This window comes from Anopheles coustani, chromosome 2 (assembly GCF_943734705.1).
Source record: "Anopheles coustani chromosome 2, idAnoCousDA_361_x.2, whole genome shotgun sequence".
Taxonomy (NCBI): domain Eukaryota; kingdom Metazoa; phylum Arthropoda; class Insecta; order Diptera; family Culicidae; genus Anopheles; species Anopheles coustani.
In genome coordinates this window covers 94,414,234-94,428,575 of record NC_071289.1, presented here as the reverse complement: position 1 = coordinate 94,428,575, position 14,342 = coordinate 94,414,234, and the positions used below count along the sequence as shown (strand labels likewise).

General features: G+C 51.4%; 1 protein-coding gene across 1 annotated transcript in view; it reads left to right on the top strand.

The window, feature by feature from the left end:
* Positions 1 to 14,342, top strand: part of LOC131262576 (capon-like protein) — a 49,566-nt gene that overhangs the window by 25,954 nt on the left and 9,270 nt on the right. The window contains exon 5 of the mRNA XM_058264618.1: positions 11,814 to 11,997. Coding sequence (XP_058120601.1) covers positions 11,814 to 11,997 — 184 coding nt within the window. The remainder of the gene's footprint in view (positions 1 to 11,813; positions 11,998 to 14,342) is intronic.

Genomic DNA, 14,342 nt, shown 5'->3' with positions numbered 1-14,342 from the left:
TAGAATACATTGGCTCGGTGTCCCCTCCAAGCGTACACTTACGAGCACGATCGCGATCGTACAGTGTCCCGCGTTGTATATGGGATCTAGGAATACTGAACTGCCTCGAAAGCGGGATAGTGTGAAAGGAGTAGATTTTCCACCCCTGCGAACGATTGTTGTACGAAACTAAAAACAACAACGAACGGAAAAAAGCACTTCGCAGCGGAATGCGCTGGATTTACCGTCCGTTCAGTGAACCTGGGTTTTAAGCGACCAAACACAAAAGTCGTATAAACAAACAAATGATCAGAACTCCGCCAAAGTTTTATTTTCCACACCACATAAAGTCATAAAGTTCTATCAAATTGTGAAAAATAGATCATTTAACGAAACGGAGGAAAATAACATAGATTTTTTATCGAACTGTACACTTATGGATCAATGTCAAGAAAATGGCCCTCCCAGGAGTGTTTTTTATCCTTGAACGAAGAGTTTATTACGTTCACCTTGCAGAGAGTTCTTAGTGGCCATCAAAAATAAGCGGCCTCCACTCGATCGCTCCCATTCCACTCCCCGGAGAAGGTCGAAGAGTCGCGAGTCGATCTCATCAGAGTAGAAATAAAATTATAAACCATCCATTGTGCTGATGCCCATCACTCCCATCAGCGTTAATGGAGGATCGGCATTCCGACTAACACGCCATCAGGTGTTCCAATGCCGGGAGAAGATGATGGGACATGAAAACCGGACGATGACGACGACGACGACGACGACGGCGTCCTAATAGCTGGCCATATAGCAGCCCCTAACCGCGAGCGATTCCGTTCACAGGCGGCGGGATTTTTTGATACGGGATCGTAAATAATTCGGCAACGGCTGCGTTCCTGATGTCGCACCAACTTTACACGCAAGCACCATTATATACGGTCGGTTGGATGGATGGATGGATCGTTTCGGCGCATCATAAACCCGTCGGCGCGACGCTAGATTACGACCGCAGCCACATTTGTGCTTCGTGGATGACCGGGCGCCTCCATCGGATGATTTAGTTTCGGTTTGCTCGAAGCATATAGAACAGAACTCACATCGATTGTGCACAACAAAGCAACAGGCGGGGGGGGGGTTAGGGTGGAAATCTTCGCCTTTTTCTCACCGAACACGGTGTGCTGTATCCATCAATGTAAACAATTCCGCAAAGGATTTGAACGTATGGTGGTCAGCAGTAGTAATCGCAGTAGCAGTTGGGCATGGCCGACCCCTAACGCGTGTTTTATTTGATCTCATCGGACCAGTCCAGGCTGCCAGCATCGTGTGGTCGATCTCAATTAACGAAACTTCCCAAAATGATCCTATTAGGATTTTGGATAACTTGTTTTCTTGTGTACATTTTCACGTTGCCGAGGCGAGTGGCAAACTTTTCCGAGCCCCGGGGGCAATTGAAAACCTCTTTTTCTTTGCCGCCACTTTCCTCGGATCTCGGTTCGGTTTAATCTTTGCTGATTGCTACCCGCGATTGTGTGTGGCAGCTTTCTTCGACATCGGGGGTTGCCTTCAGTGGATATATTTATTGGCTATTTTCGGTTGACCAGCTGTTGCGGAATGGACTGGGTGGTGTTGAGGAAGATGAAAACAGAGAAGGGAGGGGGGATGGGGAGCAGGATTAAGCCACCCATAAACTCCATACGCAAAACCCCGAAGGGGGAAGGGAAAATGCCACTTGGTTGCTCCGTGGGAAAATGCGTCAACGTTGAAAAAGAACAACAACCAAAAAAAAAACGGAAAACTGGGGAAAATAACACGGTGTGAAACAAAACAAATATGCTGAACGGTGCGCTATCAGCGGACGCTTGGTGGAAAACGGTTTGGGTGAAAAATCGTAATAACAAAATCGAAAAGTTTCCCCCGCTTTCGCCTTTAGCAGCGCTCATCTGGTTTCCTTCTTTCCTTTTTTTTTTACTCGCTCGATCGGGTTCCGGCAACACCCAAGGTCGATATGGTTCGATTTTTTTACCCTTGTGTGGCCCCGCCGCCGGGTTGAGATAAAGTTTTATTGGGCTGTTATTCGCGCCAACGCAAGGCACGTTGCATGTTTTGCGAACCGGCCAGGCTCTTCCGGGACTCACGGCACGGCACGGCACGGCGAGGGGGGCGAGATGTGGTGATTAATTGCCATAATACCTAGCGCTAGGCGCACGCAAACAATCGAAACTTCCATCGAAATGGACCGATTTTTGATGGTTCGATCGGTGGACTACCGGCGGCCGGGTTGAAAAGCGGGAGTAAAACAAAAAACAACAACGACGACGGCCACCATCAATAACCTTCAATCGCATTTTTGTTTCGCCCCTTTGGCTGGCACCACGGCACAACTTGTTGGAGTGTGGCGACGAAAAATGGATTGGAAATAAATTGTGGTTCATAGCGGAGCGGCTTTCGGGCGCGCGCCTCTCGCTCCCGGACAAGAATTTCCTCGGCAAGGGCAAGCGGCCGTCCGGATGAAAATTTAGGGGCTCGATTGGCTTGATTGGGTTTCCCCTCCTGGCCTGGAGGTTTTTTTTGTTTTGGTTTTCACCACCATCCCCCTCCCTTTGCCTTCCCTGCGGCACGAAATTTTTATCATCCCTGCCTGAAGGGGGGAGAGATGCTCCGGGGATCAATGTTATTCGTCGGATAGGTAGCTCTTTCCTCTTGAACCCTGCGCCGGTTGCCAACACCATCAAATAGCAAACGCACAATCATCGCATCAGCAGAAAATTGCCAATTTTGGCCCCGAGAGTGCCTAGGCGCGCCTTTTTGGGCACCCAAGCCACCATTAATCAACGATTTGACGAATGGATTTTTGTTCGTCCCGTTCGTTTTGGAAGTAATTCCCGACGTGACCGACCGCCCATTCCACTGCATTAGCATTTTTGATTCCTAGGACCATGCCCCCTTACTTTGATAAGAATCCTCCTTACTCCGACTGGAGCGAGATGTTTTAGAATCTGTGCAATGGAATGTATGATGATTCGCCCACAGTAATTACGCCTGACGCCATTACGCCAACTTTGATTAGATCGGTGATTACTTTTTAATTCTTGCTCAAGACAATGCTTGTGTTAATTTCAGGCCTTCAAAGATGTTTTCTCACCACGCTAAATAAAGTTCGAGCGCGTGAAACGATGATTACGGCGAACTCGTATAAAACGATTCTACTGAACCTTTTTCGCTATAAATAAATGTTGTAAATTGCTCTGCTGCAAAACCTTTAAACCTCAAACACACTACAGCTATGTATACTGAAAAGTAAGTAAATTTTCAATCGCTTCCGAGGTACATTAAAAGGTATATGTTTATTGTGTCGAATTTCGTTGACGGCTTACAATCTACCCATCTGCTAACAATCGTGCGAATCCGTCAGCCGTGATGGGGATGCATAAGTTTTACGATTTAATTGGCAATTATTCGGTCCATCCCTCTGCCTTCCCGGGAAAGCGACGCAATTCGTCCTGTCGCCCACCGCATCGTCTTCGCGCTTCTTCCGGTTGGGTGATTGATAGGACGCCGGGGAATGCGACAAACGGTAATTGAGAACCGCTTGGGTACAAGCAACATGGAGAAGAACACTAGAAAAAGGGTATAACAAACCCGCCCGCCACTGGTGTTGGATCGCTTCAATTCCATTTTTATGTGGTCCGAGAAACCCCAACGGACCACCAGCACCACCCCCCCCGCAAGTTTCCCCCGGGCTCGAAGTGAAAACTCACGCGTATCCATAAATCATTTCGTCGGTCCGTTGCAGCACACTATTAACCGACAAGCCGAACCGAGGCATGACGAATCTCCTAAACCATCCGTGTGGTGCCGCTTCCGTTCTCCGGGCCGTCCGTTTTGGCGAGCGGAGTTTGGAAAAGTTTCCGTATTTCCAGATGTGCCCTGCCGCCGGACATGGTGGTTTGGGACTGTAAGGGTTTTGTAATTTATATGCACTTTTTCCTCTCGCCTCCGGTTGCTGCTGGTTTGTCGGATCGGAGGCGGTTTTGCCGGCAAGGCGTTCGCCAGGGTTTATTTAACTTTGTGTAAAGTGCTTGACGCAAAGGCCCGTATAGTGTTTTTATTGGTACTACTGGCGTGCGTGCGTGCAAACTACCCGATGGCAGGATCGACAGAGAGAGAGAGGGCCCACGTTTACGATGCTCGTAAAAACCGACCCATAATCATCGCCTGCTTGGGAGCCGTGGGGGGGGGGGGGGGGGGGGGGGCAGGGCTAGATTTTCCCACCCGGCCATCCTTAGAACAGTGGCATAACCAGAACCACCGCTGCAGACGTTGGTACGCGAGCAGATTGCAGTGAAATTTCCGCACATCATAAATGTCGAGCTGCAATCGAAAATCTTCTGCACATCTCGTCGACTTCACGCCAACAAATCAGTGGCCTGGTGATGCACTTTTCGCGGTGCGAAAGGGGACGGCGAAGGGCAGAAGGGGATGCATTAAATCCGATTTATGTTGAATCTCTTCCCAGCCCAGTGCGAACTCCCACCCTCCGGTGCATTGGGATTTACGGATAAATCTGCGCCGGATGACTCGAACTCCCGACCGCATGCTTGACATTCCAATCCGAAATTCCGACGTTTCCCGGCTCGCGCTCTGCTGCTTTGATCCCCCGATGACTAATGGCTGGAATGATTTTGCCTCGATTGAAGCTTGGGAAACGATCCAAAATTGCGACGGCCTTGCAGAAGCACAGTCGCAAACACGCACAAGCGTTAATCCCGACGGTGCGCTGTTTGGGGATTTAAGGCTCGAACGCTCAGTGCCAATGCCGCGAACGGATTTCGTGAGGAAATTATGCATTGTAACGCCGTGCGGCCCATCATCATCGTTATCGCTCGGTGGCCATATTTCACCGACATCCTCCGCGCGCACCAGCAGTTAGCAGGGTGTGTGTGTGTGCGTCTCCAAGCGGTTGTCCTGGGCCGCCTCCTCCTCCTGGGGAGGGGACGTTCTCGTGTAACCAGTTGCGGCACAATGGTAATCGCACAAAACGGGGCGGACCGGGAATTTATTAATCGCACACACGAAATCGGAACGAATGAACGGGCGAAGAAACGAGGTTGCACAATAATTATAAAACCTTCTGCACACACTCACACGGGCCAACCGCCGGCACGCATCGTTCGCCGCGACTCGTTCACGGACCATAAAAGTGGCCACGGGGGCAACGGAGGTACGAGTTCGAAGTCATCCTCTCCGCCGGGCCACGGTGGTTTGACGAATTATGAAGAACCTCGAGCTCAATGCTGAAACACACGTCATCGAACCGACGACACTCTCTGTCCCACAGTGGCGGTGGACAGTTCCTGGAGGGGAAAGCAAGCACGGGGAGATGTGGAGATGTGTGTGGGCAAACCGCGGTGCAACGGTGCATGCCATCGGAATAATGGCAGCATCGTAAGAACCTCAGCAAGCTCAAGATTCCGCGCCAGAGAATCGGACCGATCCTTGTTTTTTCGTCTTTACCTTCGAAATACCTCGATTCGACAGGCAACGGAGGGGCAATGCAAACACGGGACATTGGGGAATGGTAGCGGTGAAAAACACATTCGTCATACGGTGCAGTACACGGTGACGAGAAGAAGAAGGCAAAAAAAACGCGGTGCAAGGTGCGCGCTGATGTTGCGAATGAACCGAAACAGCGATAGAAACCGTAGTAGTTGCGGCTCGTCTGCAGCGCGTTGATTGACACCTATGGCGTCACAGATATCCTTAGCCTTAAGGGTTGATACTGAGGCGTAGGGCGCCATCCAACCTCCTTCTCCTACTCCACCAAGATTCACATCTCCAAGAGTTTGAACCAAGGGAAGTTCCACCTCAGAGACATGCACTGCCGTTGAGAGCTTATGTTTTCGGAGGAACCCCGCAGTGAATCAAATTTCTGCCAAATGGCGTCGGGAGACACGACAGTACAAATTTCCGCCCAATTGAAGGACGCGAAATTTAAAACTCATTAATCCCTTCGTGGATATCAAACTCGTGCGTCGTAATCTGCATGACGTTTTTATGTCCTGGTGATGGTTCTGGTGGCTGGAAAAGGGTGTTCTTACCACCAAAGGAGTTACATCGAATCGTCTTAAGAATTACATTGAATTACATGGTGCAGATCAACCACGGATGTCCTTTTCGCGTCTGATCCAGTGTTCCTCGATCATTCGCGACTGAAGTGAGGTTATGTGAACGGTTTCCTCCCCGCTTTCCACCGACAGGTGCAGATTAGAAGTTTTGTTTCAACATCACTCAAAACGGCACCCAAACACAATCCTCCCAGCTTTCGAGCCGTGGGGGATCGGTGTCGGTCCCGTGCTGTCCCAAGGTCGCCACGGCTCGGGTTAGTGCTTCATCTTCGGACCCCTCTACTACCACTGCCACCACCACCACCACCATCACCACACGCTCCGCTGTCGTCGACGCCCTTGCTTACCCATAAATCTTCCATTTAATAGTTCACTTTTGATTGCACCTAAAATAATTACTACAATAGTCTTCGGGCGGCGTCTGCAAAGCGCACGACGTGACGGTTCCTTCTTTTTCTGTAAGCTAAGAATAACATTCCCCAAGCCTCCCTCCCTCACCACCAAGCGTGCCCCCCCCTCCCGGGAACTCCAATCGGCCGTTATTACTATTTTTTCACCTCACGGAAAAATGTCCGTGGATCTTGTTTGCCCTTCCCCGATCAACACTTATTAATTCACGTCCGGCTCTCGTTGTCGGATTCCGCGACCCGGATTCATTTGGCTTTGGACGACCGACCCCCCCCGACTCCCTCGATCGCAAGACAGCGTGAGAATATGTGTAGCTGTGTGTGTGTGTGTGCCTGCATGCTCTTGTTTGTTTAATATTTAGGAAGCGGTGTAATAATAGCCGGAGAGGCAGGTCCGAGAGGAGTGAAAGCGAAGCGAAGCGCAAAAAAAAGGAAGCCAGGAATATACCCAGTTTGCTAAAAATAGTTACATGTCCGCTCCCTTTTCCTCCCATTCCTATACAACGTTCGATCCCCCCCCCCCCTCCGTTCTTCTGCTTGCCGCAGCGTAGAGGAAAAAAAAAGAGGAAAACCGGCCGCCCCCCAAAATGTCCGCCCGAGGACACGCGGATGGCGATTGGTGTTTGATTTGCGAATTAAAAGCGGATTTGACGCGGATACCCGACGGAATCGCGTTTTGTGGTTTCCCGCTTTATGTGTGTGTGCAATGGCGAGGTGTGCTGCTGTGAGCGCCACCTCGGAGATGATGGAAAGGTAGACACACAAATCACACAACCAGTCCGGCCTTCTCGTTCTCGCAGAAGTGCTGGGAAAGCGAGCCGAGCTTCGCCACGCCGTGGAAAAACTTGGACGAAAAGGTGCGCGGAAAGCGGTGTAATGGATCTTACATATTTCATTCCCTTCGACCAGAAGGAAGGAAGGATAAAGCCGGTTGAGGCTGAGAGGAACGGCCGGGGGGGATGGTCTCTTGTCGGCATGATGTTCCTTTATTATTCTATTTCTATTCCTAATGTCGGCCATATTTTTATCTTCATGTTCGCTCATCTTCCCTTCCCGTCGGCTCCATTTATGCATTTCCCGTTTCCCGGTGTCTAGGGAAGGATGAGTTTTCATCATTTCTGCCCCCCGTTCTTCCGAACCACCAGACTGATCGATGTTAAAATATGTGTGCCATTTATTTTATCCTCGCTACGGTACACACAAGCCTGCCGAGTTTGAAAAATGAGATGACAATCGCAATCAAACAAGTGACCGATTGAACTCCGATCCGGGGCGGCCCATTCATTTACCATCGTGTTCCTACTGAGCGTTTGGCAAATGAGGATGTCACACGCGGGAACCGTTCGCAACCAGTTATGAATCATTCCATCTTCCGATTGAGAAAAAAAAAACTGGAACAGATTGTGCTAGATGCGACTAGATTTGCACAAACCAGACACTACTGCTTGCGTCACGAAAAGCAGGTAAAAAATGGCACGCACGTGAAAATATTGTCCTAATTACTAACGACCATCCGCGGCCAGGACGATTCATCATCGTCGTGTCGTGTCTTCGTGGTGCGTCAGCATGCATCAACAAAGGATTGAGCAAAGCAAAAAAAGAAGGGAAAGAGGGGCATGTTCCACACGTCTGGCTCATTATTATCGGGCTCGGTTTCTTTAGACTAGACGCCACCCTGCAAGCTGAAGGATTCCCTGCATTTGCCAATTGAAATTCTAACCTTAAAAATAATCCATCTCAAAAAATAAAACATCCCCCCCCCCTCCCCTACCGAAGATGCGAAGATCGGCCGATCGGTTGGAAATAATTACCACCAGCGGCTTGATGGTCGCAATTTCCACGTGAGCTTCCTCTGAGGCGGCGACACAGGCGACAAGGGCGGACCAGTGGCCGCGCAAAGTAAAGACCCACGTCGTTACTCGACACGGCTAGGAATTTCTCACGATTTGCATGCGAATGTCGGATGTCCCAACAAATTTTCAAAATAGCAATCTATCAACAATGGCGCGAAGCAGCAGCAGCAGCAGCAGAAGGAGGAGTGAAGCGAAGATACTCTGGCAAGTGGAAAATCCCTCGATCGCTGCGAAATGCATCCTTTCGAAAGGCATCTGCAAGCTAAGCTGCTAGGAATTCGTCGGCCCTTTTCGTTTTTCACCGAGCCGTCGAAGGGAGTAGAAGTTCATCGAAAAGGGGGAAGGTTGGTTTGACCGAAAACAAACCAGAGTTGGGGGGAGGGCCGTGGAGGGGTAGATGGAGATAGATTATTATTCATTTTTCCACCTTACCATTGCCAACCCGTTTATTGTTATGTCTACACAGCGAGCAGCGCGCTTGTGTCCCTTTCCCTCCAATCCGATCACGCGTTCGGGAAAATAGGTTTCGGCATTTCGGTGCATCCGTCTGTCGCACGGGAGACGTTATGCAGCAGCGGGAAGGAGGTGATGGACTAGACATTCGGTGGTTTGTGCGCCATTTTGTCGCTACCGTTGACGAGAAGTTCTTCTAGTCGCCTCCGTGCGACCGTACGACAAGCACACAGTGTCTCCGAGCTGCGCACGTCCTCGTACTTTCGAGCTGGTGCACGTGAAAGGTTCGACAGTGCCCCAGCAGCCGATTGTAGAATTTTTAACCAACTTTTTTTTTATTTTGCAACAAACGAACGTCGACAAAAATGACGACAAGACGAAGAGAATGAGTGTTCCAGCGGTCATTAATTTTGTATGCAGGTGTTTGCAAGCAGGCAAAAGGGGCCTGGCGTTTCCCTTTTGTGGTTTTTCTTTTGCACACTTACTTCAACAATTCCCGGCGTGTTGCGATTTGTAATTAAGAAGTGAATTTTTAAAAAGGTTCTCCAGGTCAACCTCCATCCATCCATCCATCCGTCGCCATCTTTGCATAGTCCGTAGAAGAACGGAATTTATGCATGAAACGCTATCCGAAGGTAAAGTGAAGTGAAGTGAAGTGCCGGGCAAAAGTTGATGCTACAGGAAAAACCGCGCTCCACGACAAGGCATGGCTACGGTCGTCTTGTGCAAGTGATCACCGAAATTCCTAACTAAAGAGGCCAGGCCAACAACGTCCCGCTGCTCAATTACATCGATTGGGCGATCGAGAATTGAGCCGCTGGACCGGTTTCCGACCGTTCGCGAGTTGTTCAGACGTTGCCAAAGCGGTGGTAGGAGTGGAGCAGATCGTCACGGTAGTGGTGGGAGTGGCGGTCGGGGTAGCGGTGAAAATGATAAGGCAAAAGTCCGAGGACTACTATCTGGATGCACCGCCCAGTAGTGGTGGTGAAGAGAGCGGTTTCACATCTCCCGGGACGAAGCGCAAGAATGAGTCCACCTTCAAGCAGCTGCAGAACGATGTGATGGGAAAAGCTCGGTCCACCCTGAGCACCCTCGGGGACGTTTGGAAAACGAGCAAGAGCACACTTTCGGGTGGAGGCGCCGGAGGTCGCGAGGCACCAGCGGACCAGTATCACGATTCGGGAGGTGGAGACTATGATGGCGGTGGTGATATCGGGGGGGAAGCACAGTTCTCGACGCCACCGCGCAGCCCCAAGTCCGCAAAAGACAAGAGCTCGTTGGACTTCTTCCTGTGGCCGAAGGGCAAAAGTAAAGATGGCTCCGGGAAGAGCGGCCAGAAGAAGGACAAGGCATCGTCCAAAAATCAACCGACCATCAACATCGAGCAGGCTCCGATGAGTTCGGCCACGGGAGCAACGCGAAAGCCTGGACCGGGACCGGGAGGACGTGGTCCACCGAATCACCAACAACACCAACACCATCAACAGCAACAATCGCAGCAGCAGCAGCAGCAGGCCAGCCCTCATTATCAACATTCGACGCGGGCGATGAAGTACCGGTTCGATTACGGCGACGGAGGTTCCGGAGATGAGAGCTTCCGGCAGCGATCGCTTGACGAAACAAGCGAGTACAGCCGATCGATGGAGGATAACATGACGTACGTGGGTCGGGACGATCATCAGCAGGGGCCCGAGCAGGGGCGGTACGGCGAGTACTACTCCGAGCAAGGAAGCAAAGGACGCCCGAAATCGTACAACGAAAAGTACTCCTCGCAGTACTACGACTACTCCCAAAGCTACGAGCACCACGTGCCGTCGCGGTCACACACACGATCTCAACCTCGGAACGCGTTCGAGTACGACGAGCAGGAGCTCGACGACGACTTGCCCCCTGCTCCACCGACCTCCGCAGGTCCTGGTTCTTCCGCCCAGGGCGTTGCTCCCGTCCAGTCGAAACTCCGCAAAGCAACGACGGCATCTTCATCGGGAACCAGCGGTGGAGCAGGAGGAGGAGGAGGAGGAAACGCAGGCAACAATCCACCGAGTCCAGCGTCACCGCCAGCCCAAAAGCACATTCTGTTTAACGAAGAGAACGACATACTATACTTTAAGGAAAACCAGCGTCCCTCGAAGACGAAGTCCCTCAACGACCACCAGAGCCGAAGCGAAAAGCAGCCAGCGGGAGGACGAGCACCGGGAAAATCGGCCTCATATCCAAAGGATGGCCATCACCACCACCATCAACAGCAACAGCAACAGCAACAGCTATCCCCAGCGCAAGCCTCGACACAACCAGCCACGTCCTCCTTGCGTAAAGTCTCTCGAGAAGAACGATCGACCCAACAGCAGCAGCAACAGCAGCAGCAACAGTTGCAGCAACGCTCCGCACCGACAACGCCGTCGGGAAACACCGAACCGAACATCATTCGGGCGACGCTGAGGCTGGAAAAGCTGTCCAGTTCCGGTGCACCGCTGGGTAGCTCCGGCGAACCGTCGTCGGCGGAGCCACCGAAACCGAAGGGCATTCAGAAGCAGTTCAGCACAATCGTGAACCTTCCGCGCGGCTCGAGCAGCACTTTGCCACGGGGCGGAGCGCTCGAGTATGGCGGCTCGAAGACCGGCACCATCCCCGAGGAGCCGGCTTCCATCGGCGATGGGGAAAAGCGCACCACCGGCCGGAAGATCTGCTTCCAGGACGAGTCGCAGGAAGTGACGGAGCGCGTCAAGTGTCAAACACTGCCGCGCAGTGCGGGCAGAAGCTCGGTGCGCACGACCAAGCAGCCCGAGCCGAGCAACGATCCCAGTGTGAACGAGTACTTGGACACCGACATGACCTTACCGCGTAGTGGGAGTCTTGATTCGGACCTAGAGGTAATTGCGGGGGTGGGGGTCGGAAGGTTTGCGTGAATCACTTGAATCACTTCAGCGTTACGTTCAGCTACATTTGCATTCCCAAGGCATTCCATTCGCTCACCAACTAACCGACGCCATCTTTTTCTCCCACAGTCACAAGCCATGCGGATTGTTCGGACCGTTGGCCAAGCATTCGAAGTGTGCCACAAGCTGACCATGCAGGACAGCGGAGACAACCTCGGCGACGACCACTCGGAGCTCTCTCCGTGCGACGTCTCCGAGCAGGACCGATGCTCGGATCGCATCAGCGAAGACGATCAAGACTTCAGCAAGAAAGGTAGGCGGCGAGCGAACAAAATCAATATCTCATCTGTTCTGCCGGGATGGGGATGATCTGGGTGCGATTGAAACAAATGATTTTTCGCAGAAAATGATTTCTTCACACAAGGATACACTCCTCCTCCTCCAGGACGTCTCGGGCTCGTGAACAAACAAATCCACCGCTTATTTCCGGTGCCGCCCGTCTTCGGGATTGTTGCGTTGATTCCGTTTCGCCTCGACGCCCCATCATTTGTTTTGCTTCACGCGGCCTGCTGCGATTAGTCTAATCGAAAAGCCAAACGGCGCTACGTCGGACGTCGAACCGAACGCTGAAGAACGCTGAGGTCGGCCCAAAGAAAACACAAGGGCCAGCGAAGAGAAAAAGCAAACGCCGGCGAACCAGCCCAATCGTTATGCTTGGCCCCGCGGCAACTGTGGTGGCATCATGTTGGGCGTTTTAATTAAATTTGTACGCCTCGCCGAATCCTCCTCCCGGTTCTTCTTCGAGCGCGCGGGGCAAGAAAAGAATCCTCTTTCTCTGCAACACACCCGTGTTTCTGTTCTGGACGCACGGGTTCTGGTCGGGTACATTTTTGCGCTGTTATTTTTCGATACTCCGGCAGATGGCACAGATGGCCCGTGGGACGGGTTTTCCGCACTGTTCACTAGCAACTCACCCGTAACCCGGGTTTTAACCGGTATCCCTGTGCAAGTTCCTGCAGGAGCAGGTTCATCAAAGACCGAAGCGCCCTCTCAATGAAGACATTGCAGACGATTTCATCAAAAAACCGACGCCCGCCGCTTTGCAAATGTCTCCAGTTTTCCACCCGACTTCGCGCGGCGACCGGCGGTGGGAATTGATTAGAATTTTTTCGCTCTACTTTGCGACATCGTACACCATTTTCCACAAAAAGGCGTACTTTGCATAAAACGGTGGCGCGCAGTTAACGCAAAAATGATAATCATTCGCCCCTGCGCTTCCAAGCGAAATATAGAGAAGACATATTCCGCACGCCAAGTTTGATTACTTCACGTCCTGTGGAAAACGGAAATCATCGAATGGAACGGGGGAGCACATCGCAGCAGCCCTAAGCAAAAAAGAAACAACATAGAACCCTGAACTTCATATCTTTCGTTCACGATTTTGGCGGGTTTTGTTTCTACTTGAATTCCTCACCTTTTTTCGCCCGCTCTCTCTCTCTCTCTCTCTCTTCGCGCATCCCGCATTATCTTCGTTCAGTTTCTTGTTTCACTTCACGGTTCATTTAACATCGAACCCCAGCTCCGGCAAAGTTTCATTCCCATTTTCCCGGAGATCTGTGCGGTGCTGACGTGTTTTGTACGCACGACGGCATTTTCTCGCTTTCCGTATCGAAGGGCGGGGAGGGAGGGAGGGAAATAAATCCCGACAAGTCATCGCTTCAAATTAAACTTTATCTCGTGTTGTCGTACCATATTTTCGTTGCCGTTTCCAATCGTACTTTCGTCACTCGCTCGCTATCTTTTCAGCACCATCCCACACGTCAGCGGCAAACTCTGTTGACATACTTCTGCGAAACTGTGGATTACTTGCCCCGATTAGGGTGGTTACTTTATCTCGTGTTCGCTTGTGTTTCATTTATTTATTCCTCGTTAGGCGGTCTGTTCATTTGGGCGGCAACTTCCAGCGAACGGCGCTGCGCGGAATCGAACGGAATCGCAGGATATGAGAGCGGAATGTGGTTTGCCAATATCCGGCTCCGGATAAGTAAGTCCACCGGAGCTCGTTGTCTGTTAACACGATTGCGCTGAGATGTGCGAACGTGAGATGAAATTATCGACAAACGCTCGTGGCGGGAAGGCAGACACGAAAATAAAACGGCAAGGTGATAACAAGCGCGCCCTGGCAGAGGAGCAGAGGACGAGTACATATAATTATGTTGGAGGTTTATCTGCTCGTATCCTGCACAAGGACACGGCGATTGTGCTTGCTTTGCTTGTGAAACGTCTGCTACGGTTGCTTTTAAAATATGTCCGTTTCATCACGTGGCCCTTTGCGAGCTCCACGTGTGTGTGTGTGTGTGTGAGCAGCGAATTATCACGTTGGTTCGTTCGTGCGCTCGTTCGTTCGTACAGCTTCTGCTTTTGAGGAAAAGAAAACCGAACACGTTTCAGAAAACATTCTTACTTTCCTGGGGGGGGGGGGGGTTCACGTTCTGGGGGGAGTTCTTTCTTTCTCTCTGCTGGCGGTAGTGGTGGTGATGGTGGTGGGCAACACAACAACGGGCACGCCCGGAATGAAGCGGAAATGGCTTCTTCTGGTGTGATTGAAACGAGACTCTCGTTGCCTCGACGTGTCGGTTGTTTGTTGAATAAATAAAC